The 18,604-nt window shown below is 45.5% G+C and overlaps 1 protein-coding gene across 3 annotated transcripts in view; it reads right to left on the reverse strand.

The window, feature by feature from the left end:
- LOC137350661 (sorbitol dehydrogenase-like) overlaps nt 1-18,096 on the reverse strand; it is a 75,452-nt gene extending 57,356 nt beyond the window's left edge. For all 3 annotated transcript variants that reach the window (XM_068015477.1, XM_068015478.1, XM_068015476.1), the window contains exons 1-2: nt 17,866-18,096; nt 7,309-7,342 (exon numbers count right to left, since the gene is read on the reverse strand). In XM_068015477.1, coding sequence (XP_067871578.1) covers nt 7,309-7,342; nt 17,866-18,081 — 250 coding nt within the window. In that variant the 5' untranslated portion in view covers nt 18,082-18,096. The remainder of the gene's footprint in view (nt 1-7,308; nt 7,343-17,865) is intronic.
- Nucleotides 18,097-18,604: the final 508 nt, after the last annotated feature.

The following is an 18,604-nucleotide window of genomic DNA, read 5'->3' on the forward strand; positions in this document are numbered from 1 at the left end:
TGACCCAGATTCGGGATGAAATCCGGTATACGCTGGAGCACAAACTGACTGAACCCAGCCAGAGCAGCCGGAGTTCCCCAGTTGAGCTGGTGCCCAAATCTGATGGCCCAACAAGACTCTGCACTGATTACAGGAAGGTTAATGCAGTGACCAGAGCTGACTCTTACCCAATTTCCCACTTGGAAAACTGTATTGATAGAGTAGGAAACACATAACCAAAATAGACTTGTTAAAAGGATAATGGCAGGTATCCTTAACCACCTAAGCTAAAGAGATCTCGAATTTTGTCACCCCAGACAGCTTATTCCAGTTCTGAGTGATGCCCTCCGGATTAAGAAATGCCCCAGCCACCTTCCAGAGGTTGATGCACCAGGTAGTGGCTGGCCTACCTAACTGTGTAGTGTACCTGGATGATTTGTTAGTGTACCGTGACCACCTAGACCAGTTAGAAGCCCTTCCGAAGGTTACAGTCGGCTGATCTAGTGGTAAATCGTGCACAGAGTGAGTTCATTAAAGCTCAGGTAACCTACCTAGGGCATGTGGTGGGTCAAGGGCGAGTGCTGTCCAGAGCAGTGAAGGTACTGGCATTGATGGGTTTTCCCGTCCCCACAACCAAACAGGAAATACTGCAATTTTTGGGGATGTGTGGATTTTACCGCACGTTCGTCCCAAACTTCAGCACTATCGCCGCCCCACTGACAGATTTATTACAGAAAAGAGCAAAGGCAAAATGGTCTGGGAGGTGCCAAACAGTTTTTGAGAAGCTGAAAGCCATCTTAGCCAACGAACCAATGCTGGCAGCTCCAAACTTTTACAAACCATTTCAAGTGGCAGTTGATGCTGGTGAACTAGGGGTAGGTCCTGTCCTGCACCAAGATGATGAGTCAGGCATTGAAAGACCAGTTGGGTATTTCTCCAAAAAGTTAAACAGACATCAAAGGAGATACTCTACTGGGAGATCATAGTCTATACCGATCACAATCCTTTGACATTCGTGGAGAAATTCAAAAACCAGAACGCAAGGCTATTTTGATGGAGCCTGCTTTCGCAACATAACCACCTAAAAATTACCCACATTGCCAGGAAAAACGTGATAGCTGATGCTTTACCCAGACTTTAACTCAGCAGCAAATCATCCCAGGTGAAAACTAAACCAGAGCATAGCTATGGTAGTGTGAGATTGAGAAGTGAGTGTTTGACGATGAATGTGTATGTACAGTCTCTTTTGTTAAATTTATGACCCTATAATGAAATGCTCCTGTTGTCACATTTCATTCCGCATGGTGTGGAGGTGTCTTGAAAACATGCTATGCCGAATGCTGATTTTTTTTAATCCACAGCTGGAAACCGGAATTAAATTTTAAAAGGAAAAAAGGAACAGCTAGCAGCCAAGATGGTCACTGCAATTTGCATCACCATACCCTACATTCCAATGCATTGAGGTGGAGATGAGTTATCTGCCCAGTCCCTCCATAACAATGACCTGGGGAATTTTGAATGAACTGCCAGTCCTGCTCCTAGTAACAAGACATTAAGACAATTACTTGGGACATTAAACTGGTGGAGACGAGCCACTTAAACTGAATCACTGTACAACGGGAACCTGGTTGAGAGAAGGAAATTCCTAGACATGAAGTGATTAAATTGCAAGAGGCAATACACACTGAGCCATCATGTTGAATCACTGGGTGACAGTCATGTGCCAGGCGCACCATCTGTGTGTTTATGCTGGTGTTTTCCCTGCAGCAACCAAGACAAGCAAGTAGACACCTACCAGAGAAGACTCAAGTGGGGTCCTTCTCTCTCTCCAGTCCACCTTACAAGCTTGGAACCCTGCCTGCTGATTGCAACCACTTAGGCATATCACTGCTGCAGACAGAGACCCCGTGAAGGAAATCATCTGCATCGTTGTCTCCAGGAAAACCCAGATTCAGCTGGCCACATCTGCATGCCGGAAGCCTCAGGACCATCGGGTTCAGCCAGAAGCCAGTCGAGTCACCAAACTACACAGACCATATACCCCTTTTTATTGCTCCGGACTCTAATCCAACAAATATATCCTTCTCCACTCTGTAACCTATTTGTGTGCGTAAACCTCGAGTGTGTTTTTGTGTGTATGTGAAAGTTGGAGCGTAGTTTATTATATTACCTATATCAGTTTAAGTACAATAAACCAGAGAACCAGAACCAGAACCAGGGGTCATAGTCTAAGGATACGGGGGTAAACCTTTCAGGACTGAGATGAGCAGAAATTTCTTCACCCAGAGTGTGGTGAGCCTGTGGAATTCGCCACCACAGAAAGCAGTTGAGGCCAAAACATTGTATGTTTTCAAGGAGTTAAATATAGCTCTTGGGGCGAAAGAGATCAAAGGATATGGGGGGAAAGCGGGAACAGGTTGCTGAGTTGGATGATCAGCCATGAGTGGTGGAGCAGGCTCGAAGGGCCGAATGGCCTACTCCTGCTCCTATTTTCTATGTAAAGCTAACCTCTTTGTTGAACTCAAGAAAACCTGTCCAATTGGCTCTTTTTATTATCATAGCATGTAAACAGTTAAATACTTACTGAATTGGCAAGTATAGCCACTTTAAAAAAAGAAATAAACCTGTTGCGGTCAAACAAGAAGACGGAAGCCCTTCGACCCTTCCTCATATGATCATTAGAATAAATATGTAATAGTATAAAGTTATTAGGCCTTACATGCCTGTGACTTCCAGTTACTTCCCACTTTGCACCACATCTATCAATCTCTTCTCTCTCTATTTAGAAACACATTTACTTGTCTGTTGAATTCATTTAGACTATCCATTTCAATGACTTTCCAAGGGAGTTTATTCCAATCACAAAGCTTGTATTTATATAGTGCCTTTAATGTAGAAAAACTTCCCAAGGCACTCCACAGGCATATTATTAGGCCTGATTCCTCACTTATATTTTCTAGAAGCTACATATATTCATACTCAGGGACCCGTCCTCTGCAGGCAAAAGGAACATGGCCAGGTGCTGCACCTTTTTTGAATCAAACAAAAGCGTGGGGGACAGTAGTCCCCTGGTGCATTCTCCATGGCAACGCCTCGAGTAGAGTTGACTTGCCAACCAATCAGTACCTTATTCTCATCCAGTATAAACTGCTGCTCGCTTTGAAATTTGGCATTCTTGCATCAGTCCTGATGTGTGCAAGATGAAAAGCTTCAACAGCATTTCTCTTTTTTCAGCAACACTCGGGTTCTGTACTACCAAGCAACTGCTGTCCAAGAAATTAAAATATTTTTAAACTATTAAGTTTCCAAAGGCCTTGTTCACTATGTCAGTAATATTTGTAGAACACACCAGCAGATAAAATACTTTTCGAGTCCAAGCTGACATCTTGATAAAGCTCAATTCCACCTTTTCGCCATATCCATCAATCCACTAATGGATTCCATCATATCATTTATTCTGTCTATTCCATTGGCCTATTTTTGGCAAGTTAAGCTTTTCCGAGTGTGCACCCACTAAGTGTCTCAAAATCATTTCGAGAATTTACCCTGTAACCAATGGGAAATCTCACTTGTGTGCAGTTTACTGGGGAGATATGCCTCTCATGCACTTCTTTGAAAAATGGCATCCCAACTCTCGGAAACCTTTCCTGGATTTACTAAACTTTCAGAGTATGAGAGAAAACACAACTCAGCTCAGATTGCTAAAGAAATGTTGGAAAGATGTATTTTTAGGCAACGTTGCAAGTCCTGCAAGATGCCAATCAAACTCTACCTGCACTATCCCTGCAACAATGGGGTTATTCCGCATGGTTAACTCAGCAGATTTGAGGCCTTACATGGTTTTGGATGGAGCAGGGAGTCTATATATTGCTATACGGTCAACTGTGGCTCAATTGGTAGTGCTCTCCCCTCTGAGTGAGAGGATTCTGGGCTCAGGTTCCACTCCAGGGGCTGGTTTCTATGAGCCCGCAATGGTGGCCTGCCCGTGCGGGCTGCACGCCAAAGAGTTGCCGCGATCTTAAGCACGGTGGCTCATTTAAACAGTCAGGATGGCCTGCCCCCTGCCCCCCAATTACGTGGAGCAGGCGGGCAGTCACTCCCCGGCAATAATGTCAGCTGCCTGTGCGTAGGTGCTGGTGCCATTTTTAATGGGCAGCCATCCCTGTCTGCTTATTTAAATATTTAGGAAATAGACACCAAAATTAATTAAATACATTTCTTTAGCCCCTTTCCCACCACCCCCCCCCCCCCCCCCAATACAATTACGGTAACAATTTGCCCGTCCCCCCACCCCCAAAACACTTATCTTTTACATCTGACCCTTCCCCCAACAAACTGCACAAAGTTTAAGATTCAACTCTTCCCAACATCCCCTACACCCATTACGTGCATTTGACCCGGTTTCCCCCATCACCCCGCCCTGATAAACTTACCTCCTGCACCCCCCCTCCCCACCAGTGTCATGCCTCGTTTCCCCAGACGGGGATCTGGAGGCACGGGAGTGCTGGCCGCCGTGCCGAAGATCATGGCGGGCCCTCAAGATCTAAGTGTATGTAAATTAATTCATTTGATTGATTTGAATACTCAACTTGTGGGCCTGTCGCCCAGTGATGGAGGGGCCGCCACGGAGCCTTGCCCCTGTGGGGAGAATCAGGCCGGGCCCTGTTGGCGTCAAGGTCCATGGTGGGCCTCATCCAGAGCCATATTCAGGCCCCCTTCCCGCCATCACCCCCACCACAGATCACAATGTTGAAGGCTTCTTCAAATCAAGCCCCAGGACTTAAGCACAAAAAATCTTGGCTGACACTCCAGTACAGTGCTGGGGGAGTACTGCACTGTCGGAGGTGCTGTCTTTGGGATGAGACATCAAACCGAGGCGCCATCTTCTCTCTCAGATGGGTGTAAAAGATCCCATGGTACTATTTCAGAGAAGAGGAGGGAAGTAATCCCCAGCGTCCTAACGAATATTTATCCCTCAATCAGCTTCACAAAAACAGACTATCTGCTACCACATTGCTGTCTGTGGGATCTTGCTGTGCACAAATTGGCTGCTGCATTTCCTACATTACAACAGTGACTACACTTCAAAAGTATTCATTGGCGGTAAAGCACTTTGAGATATCCTGAGGTTGTGAAAGGCGCTATCGAAATCCAAGTCTTCAAGTCTTTATATACAAAGTACGACAATTATCCAGGACTGGCTGCATGGACCAGCGTGTCTTTTCCTGTCCGTCATCGATCATAAAGAGAATGATAACTTTTTCCCTGCCTGAATAGGATCTGCAGTGATTGTAAAGACCCTAAACCTAACCCAACACCAGCTGAGGACAATTGGTATGTCATGAAGGATCCACTGAGGTTATGAGTTGCTTTCATCATGCAATAATTTACAAGGACACTGGTTTAAATAGATCACTTCAGGATAGATTTATTACCTGTGTACATTTTTTAAACTGATGTTTCCACATTCTTAGTGTTTACAGGAAAATTTCACCAATACAATGCTCCAAGTCTTCAGCTCTAGCTTCAGGAAATATTACCCAATTATGTATTACAGTATCAGGGGTGTTATAACACTGCATTCCATTCTTCCAAGCATTGGCACAGAAAATTACCAGCCCTATTACGTTTCACCAATTTCCATTGTTAACACTCCAACTAACCACAACCCTATTTTGCTTTTAAATATGAAGGGTTTTGATAGAATACATAGGGAGAAACTTTGTCCACTGGCAAGAGGGTCAAAGCCAAAGGCCACAGATTTAAGATAATTGGCAAGAGGACCAAAGGGGAGATAAAGAGAACAATTTTTCTGCAGTGAGTTATGTTCTGGAATGCACTGTCGGAAAGGGTGGTGGAAGGAGATTCAATAGTCACTTTCAAAAGGAAATTGGATGAATACCTGAAAAGGAAAATATGGAGGGCTTTGGGGAAAGAGCAGGGGAGTGGGACTAATTGCACATTATCACATAGAGCCGACACATGCACTATAGGCCAAATGGTCTCCTTCTCTGCTGTATCATTCTATGATTCTATGAAATGATCAATGATGAATTACATGTGTCAAGAAAACCCCATATTGCCAAATGAGAAATATTAATTTCATTGGTTAAAAACTTACATTAGACTTTTAATGGAAAAAATCCTACAGTAACATAAAAAACTAGCAACCAAGATGGCCACCGCAATTTGCATCTGAAACACCTTTTCATATTTAAAAGATCCACCCGAAGCCAGAGGTTTGAGCAACATGGACCCAGGACAATGGCTTGCTCTAAGTGATTGAACTACCTAAAATGGCTTCATTAGCACAACGGTCAAGGCAATCCTAACATACTAACTTTCAAAGAGCAAACCCCCTCCAAGTGTAAATTGGCATCCTGGGGCATGTAGCGCCAATTCCTCACCTTGAATTTCATTAGAAGGTTCTAGAAAACCTGAAGCAGCCATGTGGCCACCTGTCCATCTCAGGCGAAGCTGTTTATCTTTCCTTTGGGCAAGTAGACAAGCAGAAACTGAGACTGCAGCAGCAGGGAAAGCTGTGGGATTCCCTTTCTCTCTCTCTATCTCTCTCCCCAGAAAACATCAAATTTGAAAACCATCTGTGACCGTGAACCCTCCAAGCCTACAGACTGTTACAGCCAAGGTCCAAGGGTAGAGAGCCAACTACAATTCAGCCTTCAAGAAAACCCTGAGCAAAGCAGGCCAACCACAAAGTGCACTTTGTGACCAGCAAGGACTTCAAGAATACAGCTTCAGCTGAGGACTACCGGATCACCCACTTCACAGACTGTGTATTTAAATTCCATTTATTCTGGACTTTAATCCAACTACCAAATCTATTTTCCCTCCGTAATCTATTTGCGTGCGTGATTCTCGTGTGAGCGTGTGTGTGAATGTGTAGCGTATTTTTTTTTGTATTTTTAAATCGGGGTTAGAGTGTTAAGATTAATAAACTGACCTCTTTCTTGTTTAAACTCATGAAAACCTGTACGATTGGTTCTTTCCCAATCACAGTAAAGGTAAAAGGTACAACAATCACAGAGGTGGTAAGCACAACCACCGTTTAAAAGGAATAAATCCTGTTGCGGTCAAACAAGAGGAAGGGCAACTGAGATCCCCTCCTCAACTGGCTGTAACAGATGTATCATTTTTATTTATGATAGTGGTGGATATTATGAATATGATAAAGGGTAAATTCTGAATTATTTTGCTACCTAAAGATTAATGCATTAACACAGGGTGTTGTGTCTGAAATTTAGAAATAAATATTAAGTAACAAAAAAAAACTTAGGAGAAACTCAGTTAGGAAGGAGTAAGAAGACTTACCATTCGGGCCTGGCTCTGGGACTGGACGTTTTTCCTGCGAAGAGAGGATGGAAAATGTTCTTCAGAAAGGTCTAATCCTTCATAATTGAGATAGAAATCACAACACTGAGATTCTACTGCTATAATTACAAAGGTGTCAACAGTTGACTCAATTGATAACGCTCTTGCCTCTACATAAGAATGTTGTGGGTTCAAGGCCCACTCCAGAGCCTTGAGCACTTTATCTAGGCTGACACTTCCAGTGCAGTACTGAGGGAGAGCTGCACTGGCAGAGGTGCCATCGTTTGAGTGAGATGTTAAGGTTGCCCTCTCAGGTGGATGTAAAAGATCCCATAGGCACTATTTTGATGAAGAACAGGGGCGAAGCAAGATTAATTCCTCAACCAACATCACAAAAATAGATTATCCAGTCATTATCACAAACTGACTACCATGTTTCCTACATTACAACAGTGACTACACTTGATGGCTGTGAAATGCTTTGCGACGTCTTCAGATTGTGAAAGATGCAAGTCCGTCTTTCTTGCTTTCTGACCCATAATGAAAAAAATAGTTTATTACTCCTAAACGGCCTGCGCTTTTGAATCTTAGTTTCTGGCTCTCAGTTCTTTAGTCTCCACAAGGCAATGTTTCAAATGGATCTCTGTGCAAAAACATGACAGTGCTTCAAGGGTAAGCGGCGGCCCTTCACATACTGCTGGTGCCTGACATGCCAGCCTCTGACCTCTGTGGCATTTCCAGTGTGTCATGTCTGCCACAGAAGTGTTTAAATGTGCTGAGCTTGCATTATTGGGCAAGATTGGCTGAGTTCAGCAAAGAGCATGGGCACAATGCTGGAATTGCATTTTTGGCCTTCAAATGTACGTCTAAAGGAGACTGAAACATCCATCTTCTTTCTCTCTCTCTCTTGCTCATCCTTGTTTGGGCATACTAATCTAAATATTCATGATAGATGAAGGCAGGGAGTAATGACTCTCCTTTAAATGTCCCAATAACCTGAACTGCGGACGGTGGGAAGTGTACCGCTTCTGCCTTCCTGCTCTCCCTTCACTGACTTTCCCAACATTGCCACTCTGAGCCATGTTAGCTGATCTCAACCAGAACTCCAGGGAAGGTCTCCTTTAATATGGGAATCAGGGTCCTGCGGCATAAATAGGACCCCTAATTGCCATTTCTGGTCAGTGTCTGCATAGTGCTACAAGTTGTGATTGAGGAGAACAGGCCCCAGCCAAAGGTACGTGCTGAATTATTTTTGCGTGCTCCGGAGGTGTAGGAGACTCCCATCCTCCACGATCGCAGCCCAAATCCCCGGGTCCCCACAACCTACTATGCTAGAGGCCACTCCAGCCTGATCTTAATACCTGTTTGCCGTCTACTTGCCAAATTCAAATGAGGCTGGGGCCTCACAATCAGGCCGGATTTGAATAGTTACCCAGCACCTTTCAGAGTTACTAGTTACTAATTAGTTTTGATAGAATTATAAACTCACAACGTCCGGTTTGCTCGTTCAGAATTGTAACCAATATATCACCTTAACCAGCAAGCAAACAGCAGAAGTGCATTGCATTGTTACGAGGATTTCCATTTTTTTGGTATTAAAATTTGGGATTCTATATTTTTCAAAACTGAAAAGGATTTCAGTGGACATTGTACCATCTGGAGATGGCTGAACTTTATAGTTGCTTTTGGAAGGAAGGCAGGGTCAACGAGAGGTTGCTGGTTTTGACTAGTAAACAAATACTGGAAACCAGGTAATTTCAAGGAAACCAGCAGGGGGTTTGACCTCAGAGCTTGCCCTTTGTGTGACAAGAGAGAATTTATGACTTGGCATGTGACTTGTTTCTGGAAGGTTTTGGTTTCATTGTGAACTGTTTAAAAGCCAGTGGGTTTGGACTAAAGCAGGCAACTGGAATTTGATTTTGGACCTGCCAGGAGATCAGAAGAAAAACCAGAAAGGTATTACCTCTCTGTAAAGAATCTTTGCTCTTGAAAAGCAAAAGCTTGTATGAAGTGGTACTGTTGCTTCCTGCATTTTTGAAGAAACCCTGAATTTGCAGAAATCTTGCATCTTTAAAAAAAGGACTTTTGCACTGAATTTGAGAACTGACACCTGTCACTACACTCCTCATGGAAGACCTATGTGAAGCCTCCTACAATTGAATTTCTTTGAACGCCTACCCAACACAGACTGCTCATCAACCTCGCCTGGAAAGACTTTGCGTGGCATCCAACTATTCGACTTTGGGACACCTCGCCAAAACAAAGAACTTCTTTCCAAATCATGGCATTCTAATTTTTTTAAATTCCTTTTATTCCTATGAAACAGCTGTAAATCAAAAATCCTTCAAATAGAGTATCTGATTGGCTGTTTCGGTAAGTGGGAAAATTTATTGATATGCTGTGACCTGTGGAGAAATGGGACTGAATTAACAGTGCACTCCTCCTGCCTTGGTCTTAACAGTATGGTCACACTTGACATTGGTGTCGCCACCACTGATACTGCAAAGTGACTCCGGGGATATATAGCGAAAGCAAGTGTTCATCAAAATGAACATGCAACAGGAAGTGTAATTCACCAATGCTGTAGGGCAAACCTGTTGGTCAAACTGGTTGAAACATTATTCATTTCAGCTGATTTACAGAGGATGATTCTGAGCCAAAATACTCATCATAGCCAAACACTGATCAATTTGGTTGACACATTGTTCTATGCCAGATGAAGTTTTCCATGAGATTTTACATTTAAGTAAATACAGACATGTTTGGGTATTATGTAAACTGAGAAGCTTTAAGACAGTTCTGCTGAAGTGATATTGGCTGGTTTGGAAGTTTAGGTTGACGTGAGGGTGCAGCTTTTTTTATGGATTTGATGCACATTAAGGAAGATGCTTCTGTTGTTTTTCAACCTTGAGATATTTTGAAAAATTTCCTCCTCTTTTGGATTTTAAGTTTCCAAATAAATTGTTCTGGTGTCACATTCTCCCTTAATTCCCTGGCATTTCCTCCAAGCACAGGCTGCTGAAACACCTGCTCTACAGGCAGAATATGTCCCCCCCACCCCCCCCCCCCCTTCACAACTGTATTATAATGTTGATGTTAACATGCAGCATTAACACACTTTGGCCCCGTTCACTGGGATCCTCCAAACACTGGAGGCCTGGATTCAGCATCTTGTATGTCATGGTAGGGTGCACTGATGATTGGGCAACGTTTGAAAAAATATCCGTCACCAGCTAGCGTTTTAAAAGTCATGACACCCCAGAAATAAGGAGTGAATCGCCTTGTCTCAAAGACATGTGGCAATGTGAATTTGCTGAGAGTGACAATCACAGTTGTCACTGAGAGGTTGGGACTACTGGCTGGCACAGTGTCCTGGATTATTGTGGCACAGACTGGCAGGGCAGTGACCACATGACTACAGGGTGACCCATCCCCAGATCTCTGCCAATTCTTGTGAACAAGAGGCTTGGAACTATATAGGAGTGGCCGACAGTGACTCGGTCTCTCATTGCTCCCTCTGTTTTGTGCCCGACCTCTGACCCGGTGCCACTATTAATGGCGTGTATGAGATCGGCACCAACCAATCCCTGTAACTTCAGCGGAAAGCCCAAAGGAATGGTGCCAACCGTCATTTTCACCATCAGTCACTGTGCTCACTGACCTGCATTGGCTCCCAGTCCAGGCACACTTCGATTTAAAAACTCTTATCCTTGTTTTCAAACCACTCCATGGCCTCCCCCACTCCCTATCTCTGTAATGTCCACCAGCTCTACGACTCCCTGAGATCTCTGCATTCCTCCAATTCTGGCCACTTGTGCATCCCTGATTTTAACTACTGCACCATTGGCAGCTGTGCCTTCAGCTGCCTAGGGCCTAACCTCTCAGATTTCCTCCCTATATATCTCCACCTCTCTCCCTTCCTCCAAGGGAGCCTACCTCTTTGACCCAGCAACTTGGTCACCTGGCCTAATATCTCCTTAATATAAAAGCAAAATACCGCAGATGCTGGAAATCTGAAATAAAAACAAAAAGTGCTGGAAATACTCAGCAGGTCTGGCAGCATCTGTGGAGAGAGAAGCAGAGTTAACGTTTCAGGTCTGTGACCTTTCATCAGATTCATCAGACCTGAAACGTTAACTTTGCTTCTCTCTCCACAGATGCTGCCAGACCTGCTGAGTATTTCCAGCACTTTTGGCTAATATCTCCTTCTGTGGCTCGGTGTCAAAATTTGTTTGATAACCCTCCTGTGAAGATGCTTGGGGATGCTTTACGACGATAAATTTGTAATATAAATGCAAATTGTTGTTTTCTTCCACAAAGTTATGGAGGAAAATCGGGGAACCGCAGCAGAAAGACGTCACTCCACGTGAGGGTCAAACTTTGAACTGGCTGCCATTCAATGTCACAGCTGTTGGGAATACAACTGTCCTGAAACATCACTTTGCTACGTAACCTTCCCTCAACTCTTAACACTGCTGAAACATTTGTTCTTTCACTAAGTAAATTATTGTTTTTAATTTCCAAAATATACTTTATTCATAAAAATCTGTAAAAATTACATTACCAAACAGTTTCAAACAGCACCAAAAAATACAAACAGTGCAAAGGACCGTTTGCTTCATTACAATCATGAGTTGCCTCACAACCCTTCCATTTCACATTTGTCATGCCAATTACATTTTTACATTTTACAGCAAATGAAATTTTTCCCGATACAGTTCGAGGGGTTTTCCATGGATCCAGCCCCTCAGTTCAGCTTGGTGGGGGGACCTTACACTGTGGTCTTTCCCCATTGAGCCTTTGCTGCGGCTGCCCCAAGCTTTAGTGCATCCCTCAGCACGTAGTCCTGGATCTTGGAATGTGCCAGTCTGCAACATTCGGTGGTGGACAACTCTTTTCGCTGGAAGACCAGCAAGTTTCGGGCAGACCAAAGGGCGTCTTTCACCGAATTGATAGTCCTCCAGCAGCAGTTGATGTTTGTCTCGGTGTGCGTCCCTGGGAACAGCCCATAGAACACAGACTCCTGTGTTACCGAGCTGCTTGGAATGAACCTCGACAAAAACCACTGCATCTCGTTCCACACCTGAAGTAAATTATGTGTGATTGTCAGGTCTATGAAAAGCAGCCCTGTAAGGAGTGAGACCGCAAACAAACCCATAGAAAACCTGTACACACCAGAAACAATGGAGTAAATAATTTAAAACCCTTTAGCTAGTGTTAGTTGCTTGTAGCAGTTTTACATGACCTCAAATTGACAAGTCAAGTTTACAAAGGGAATGATTTATATTACATGGAGACATAATATGTCACCACATGCGTAATCATGCTCATTGAGTATTACAACTATGTTTACAGCTAAAACTGCTCCTGTTAAAAGAGTTCCTGAGGGAGATTTTTGAAGCTTACTGTTTTAGTTTCTGCGATACAGCACTGAAACAGGCCCTTCGGCCCACCGAGTCTATGCCAACCATCAACCACCCATGTTATACTAATCCTACACTAATTCCATATTCCTACCACATCCCCACCTGTCCCTGTATTTCCCTACCACCTACCTATACTAGAGACAATTTATAATGGCCAATTAACCTATCAACCAGTAAGTCTTTGGCACATGGGAGGAAACTGGAGCACCCGGAGGAAACCCACGCTGACACAGGGAGAACTTGCAAACTCCACACAGGCAGTACCCAGAATTGAACCCAGGTCACTGGAGCTGTGAGGCTGCGGTGCTAACCACTGCGCCACTGTGCCACTTCAGTAAATGGGGCTTGGGGAATGAGATCATTGACACATTCCCATTAATGGTATCCCTATCTTTCCCAAGGCCCATTCAATATGCAAATCAGGGTACCACGTTGTACCATTTTAGCACAGTACTGTGAGGCACATGCACTGACACACATTTTGCACTTTCTCACTCTCACCATTATTGCAACCCTCACATCCCCACAACTCTCTCATTAGCACTATTCTCATTGAAACCTATTGGAGGGTTTGACAGGGTAGATGCTGGAGAGTCTAGAACGAGGGGTCATAGTCTCAGGTTAAGGGGTCTGCCATTTAGGACTGAGATGAGGAGAAATTTCGTCACTCAGAGGGTTGTGAATCTTTGGAATTTTCTCCTCCAGAGGACAGTCGATGCTCATTGGCTGTTATATGCAAGACTGAGATTGATAGATTTTGGGACACTACTGGAATCAAGGGCTATGGGGATCAGGCGGGAAAGTGGATTTGAGGTAAAAGATCAGCAATGATCTTCTTGAATGGTGCAGCAGCGTCGAGGGGCTGAATGGCCTTCTCCGTTCTGATTTCTTAGATTCTTATGTTCTTTTACGACCATAACAGGCTCAGTCTCAAAACAGCTTCGAAGGCTGCCTTTCTCCTGCAGGAGAAGGTCGCTCATATGGTGCGACAGGAGACGTTAATCAGTGGCAGCTGAGACTGCTCTCCCCTCACTGGAAAGAGAGGTGCTGAACTCACGGGCAGGTTGAGAGTGAAGGCCAAGGAGAGGTCCAACACTGGAGGAGACATTGCGGAGGTGGGGGAAGGTGGCTTTCCTTCTCACTTTCATGTGACTCTACGCAATCTGCATGATAATGGGGCGGCACAGTGGCACAGTGGTTAGCACCGCAGCCTCACAGCTCCAGGGACCCGGGTTCGATTCTGGCTACTGCCTGTGCGGAGTTTGCAAGTTCCCCCTGTGACCGCGTGGGTTTTTGCCGGGTGCTCCGGTTTCCTCCCACAGCCAAAGACTTGCAGGTTGATAGGTAAATTGGCCATTGTAAATTGCCCCTAGTGTAGGTAGGTGGTAGGAGAATATGGGATTACTGTAGGGTTAGTATAAATGGGTCTGGACAACGTACGTCAGCCAAGAGCGACATCTCAATTCATTCCATCTCTGCTGCCTCCGGAGAATCCTTGGCATCAGGTGGCAGGACCGTATCTCCAACACAGAAGTCCTCGAGGTGGCCAACATCCCCAGCTTATACACACTACTGAGTCAGCGGCGCTTGAGATGGCTTGGCCATGTGAGCCGAATGGAAGATGGCAGGATCCCCAAAGACACATTGTACAGCGAGCTCGTCACTGGTACCAGACCCACCGGCCGTCCATGTCTTCGCTTTAAAGACGTCTGCAAACGCGACATGAAGTCCTGTGACATTGATCACAAGTCGTGGGAGTCAGTTGCCAGCGATCGGCAGAGCTGGCGGGCAGCCATAAAGGCGGGGCTAAAGAGTGGCGAGTCGAAGAGACTTAGTAGTTGTCAGGAAAAAAGACAGAAGCGCAAGGAGAGAACCAACTGTGTAACAGCCCCGACAACCAATTTTTTCTGCAGCACCTGTGGAAGAGTCTGTCACTCTAGAATTGGCCTTTATAGCCACTCCAGGCGCTGCTGCACAAACCACTAACCATCTCCAGGCGCTTACCCATTGTATCTCGAGACAAGGAGGCCAAAGAAGTATAAATGGGTGGTTTATCAACTTTGCTTCCAATTTCCACCCTTCTCTCACCTTTACATGGTCCATCTCTGACACTTCCCTTCCCTTCCTCGACTTCTCTGTCTCCATCTCTGGGGATAGGTTGTCTACCAATATCCATTATAAGCCCACCGACTCCCACAGCTACCTCGACTACACTTCTTCACATCCTACCTCCTGTAAGGACTCCATTCCATTCTCCCAGTTTCTCCGTCTCCGACGCATCTGCTCTGATGATGCTACCTTCCATGACGGTGCTTCTGATATGACCTCCTTTTTCCTCAACCGAGGCTTTCCCCCCACTGTGGTTGACAGGGCCCTCAACCGTGTCCGACCCATTCCCTGCACCTCTACCCTCACCCCTTCCCCTCCCTCCCAGAACCGTGACAGGGTTCCCCTTGTCCTCACTTTTCATCCCACCAGCCTCCATATCCAAAGGATCATCCTCCGCCATTTTCGCCACCTCCAGCGTGATGCCACTACCAGTCGCATCTTCCCCTCCCTTCCCCTGTCAGCATTCCGAAGGGATCGTTCCCTCCGCGACACCCTGGTCCACTCCTCCATTACCCCCACCACCTCGTCCCCGTCCCAGGGCACCTTCCCCTGCAATCGCAGGAGATGTAATACCTGCCCATTTACCTCCTCTCTCCTCACTATCCCAGGCCCCAAACACTACATTCAGGTAAAGCAACGATTTACTTGTACTTCTTTCAATGTAGTATACTGTATTCGCTGCTCACAGTGTGGTCTCCTCTACATTGGGGAGACCAAGCGCAGACTGGGTGACCGCTTTGCGGAACATCTCCGCTCAGTCCGCAAGCAGGACCCTGAGCTTCCGGTTGCTTGCCATTTCAACACTCCCCCCTGCTCTCATGCTCACATCTCTGTCCTGGGATTGCTGCAGTGTGTTCCAGTGAACATCAACGCAAGCTCGAGGAACAGCATCTCATCTACCGATTAGGCACACTACCGCCTGCCGGACTGAACATTGAGTTCAATAATTTCAGAGCATGACAGCCCCCCATTTTACTTTCATTTTTAGTTATTTTTTTCTTCCTTTTTTTTACATTCTTTTTTACAATCTTTTTTTGCATTTATTTCATTTCATCTTAGTTTGTTCAGTTTGCTTACCCACTGTTTTTTTCAGGTTTTTTTTCAGGTTTGCACTTGCTGCTGTTCAATATTCAGTGTATTCCACCTAATCTGTACGAATGCTTTGTCTTTCAACACACCATTAACATATTGTTTGCCTTTGCTCCGTGACCTTTTGGTCAGCTATGTGGCCAGGTCCAATCTGCACCTTCTCCTTTGTTATCTCTTGCCCCACCCCCACCTCACTTGCTTATAATCTGTGACTTTTCTAATATTTGTCAGTTCCGAAGAAGGGTCACTGACCCGAAACGTTAACTCTGCTTCTCTTTCCACAGATGCTGCCAGACCTGCTGAGTGATTCCAGCATTTCTTGTTTTTGTTTCAGATTTCCAGCATCCGCTGTATTTTGCTTTTATATAAATGGGTGGTTGTTGGTCAGCAGACTCGGTGGGCCGAAGGGCCTGTTTCAGTGCTGTATCTCAAAATAAATAAAAATAAAATAAACTGCAGCTATCAGCAACCACTCAAATCCCCCTGCTCTCCACTAAAAGATTCTGCTCCTCCGCCCTTCTTTCATTTCCATGTGAAGGTTCCTGTGCCAGTGCAGGAAGAGGAGGCTCGCCTTGCTGAAGGCGTCACTCAGTCGGACCTGAGCAAGTGTCAGTTCACAGATCGGCACTGAATGTACTTTCGAGCAGAGATTCTCAAACCTTTTTGGTTGAAGGATCCCTTTCAAATAGTAATCAAATTAGTAATCACCCCATATAAATTATAATGCTACAGAGAACTCAGATGGAAAGGTGACACTCCAACCTTCCAGCTTGCACCCAGCCAGTCTCCTGCTGCCCTGGGTAGGCACTTTCACATTATTTCACTGACCCCCGGGAAGTTTCAACGGACCCTCCCAGGGGTCTGCGGACCCCAGTTTGAGAACCAGTGCTTTACAGGATAGGTTGGAGATGGGCTCTTCACACAGTGAATCAGAGGCCACAAATATGCAGAAGCCAGGGCAGCTGGGGTACGATGCCACAGGGGCCAGCTCATGCGCTAGCTCTGCTGCTGAGGGATTTGAGGGAAGAGACTACCAGCTGATATACCAGGAAATGCTCAGAGCATGGGCAGCCTGCCCGAGTGCGAGTGCACAATGGGTGGGAGTGTAGAGCAATACAGCTCCAACTTGTGCTGGGGCTTCGCACAGAGCAGGAGACCATTCTGTCCAGCACGAAGAGGACGGCGTAGCCCACTATGATGGAGCTTCCATGGCAGTGCGTATGGTTGCCACCTTGGCTCTGAGGGCCTAGTGCAGACAGGGACTTCTGGAATGTCACACCTTTACTGTTTTCTATTCTCACACAGACCCATAGGGGGACTGAGGCACATTGTAGGGTTGCTGAGGTGTATCCTAGGGGTTACAAGGCACAGTGAGAGCCAGTATCCTGTAACCCACTCAGCCAGTGCCCTTGTCGGTGCCACACTGAGCCAGACTGCACCAGTCCATAGCAAGAAGCTGCAGTCTGTAGCCCAGCCCTCTTCGGCCCAGAGCGATTTTGAGTTTGCCCTCCACCGTCACCTGAGGTGTCCTGAATCGAATCTCAGCAGCCTGCAGTGCCTGATATCTGACCTGCCACCAAGTAGGCGTGCAGCCAATGCATAGCAATAGGCAGAAATGACTGTATACCTGGAACAACACTAACAGGTGCGTACAGTGCGGATCCATTATCTGGGCGTGATTGACTTTCTGGCCCTTATATAAATGTAAGCACCCCTTTTCACTCAATTGCTAATTTGGAACCGTTTCTATAATTACAGAACAGAATGAAGGCACTAATTAGGCATGATTCACGACTCAACCAACCATTCACAAGAGTTCGAAAAAAACAAATGCATGCATACGTTTCCCTCGCCTTACAGCTTGACCAGAGCATAATCTGATCACCCCGGGAGGTATAATATATAGAATAAAGCAAAAGAAACTACTGATTACCAGTTGCAGATCTCCAGGAGAGTGAACCACCACCGACAGGTTCTCTTGCTTCGCCATCTCTGGTCCCAGCCTAAAACTGGAGGCATCTTTTAAAGTCGTTGCTTGATCCTGGTTGAGTTCAAAGACCTGCTGTCCTTGAGGTAAAGCTGAGTTGCATTGCATGCTGTCTACCTCCCTCCCACTTTGTGGAACAAAGTCTGTCATTGGGAAATACATTCTGCTTCACTTGGTAAATGCTTTGTATTTGGTACATTCCAAAATTTTTCCCAAATCTTTGCTGATTTCAGATCAACACAACCCCAAGATGCATAATGTGGAAGGGCAATCAGAAGCACTTCAATATGGTGTAATTGCACTAGAGAGGGTACAGAGGAGATTTAAGAGGACGTTGCCAGGACTAGAAAAGTGCAGCTACGAGGAAAAGATTGAATAGGCTGGGGTTGTTGGCCTTGGAACAGAGAACACTGAGGGGAGATCTGATTGAGCTGTCCATAATTGTGAGGGACCTCGATAGAGTAGGTGGGAAGGGCCTATTTACCTTAGCAGAGAGGTCAGTGACTAGGCAGCACAGATTTAAAGTGATTGCTGAAGGATTCAATTTTTCACCCAGAGGGTGGCGGGGGTCTGGAATTCACTGCCTGAAAGGGTGGTAGAGGCAGAAAACCTCATCTTATTTAAAAGCTGCCTGGATGTGCACCTGAAATGCCGTAACCTGCAGGACTACAGACCAAATGCTAGA

Source organism: Heterodontus francisci, chromosome 35 (genome assembly GCF_036365525.1).
Source record: "Heterodontus francisci isolate sHetFra1 chromosome 35, sHetFra1.hap1, whole genome shotgun sequence".
Lineage (NCBI taxonomy): Eukaryota > Metazoa > Chordata > Chondrichthyes > Heterodontiformes > Heterodontidae > Heterodontus > Heterodontus francisci.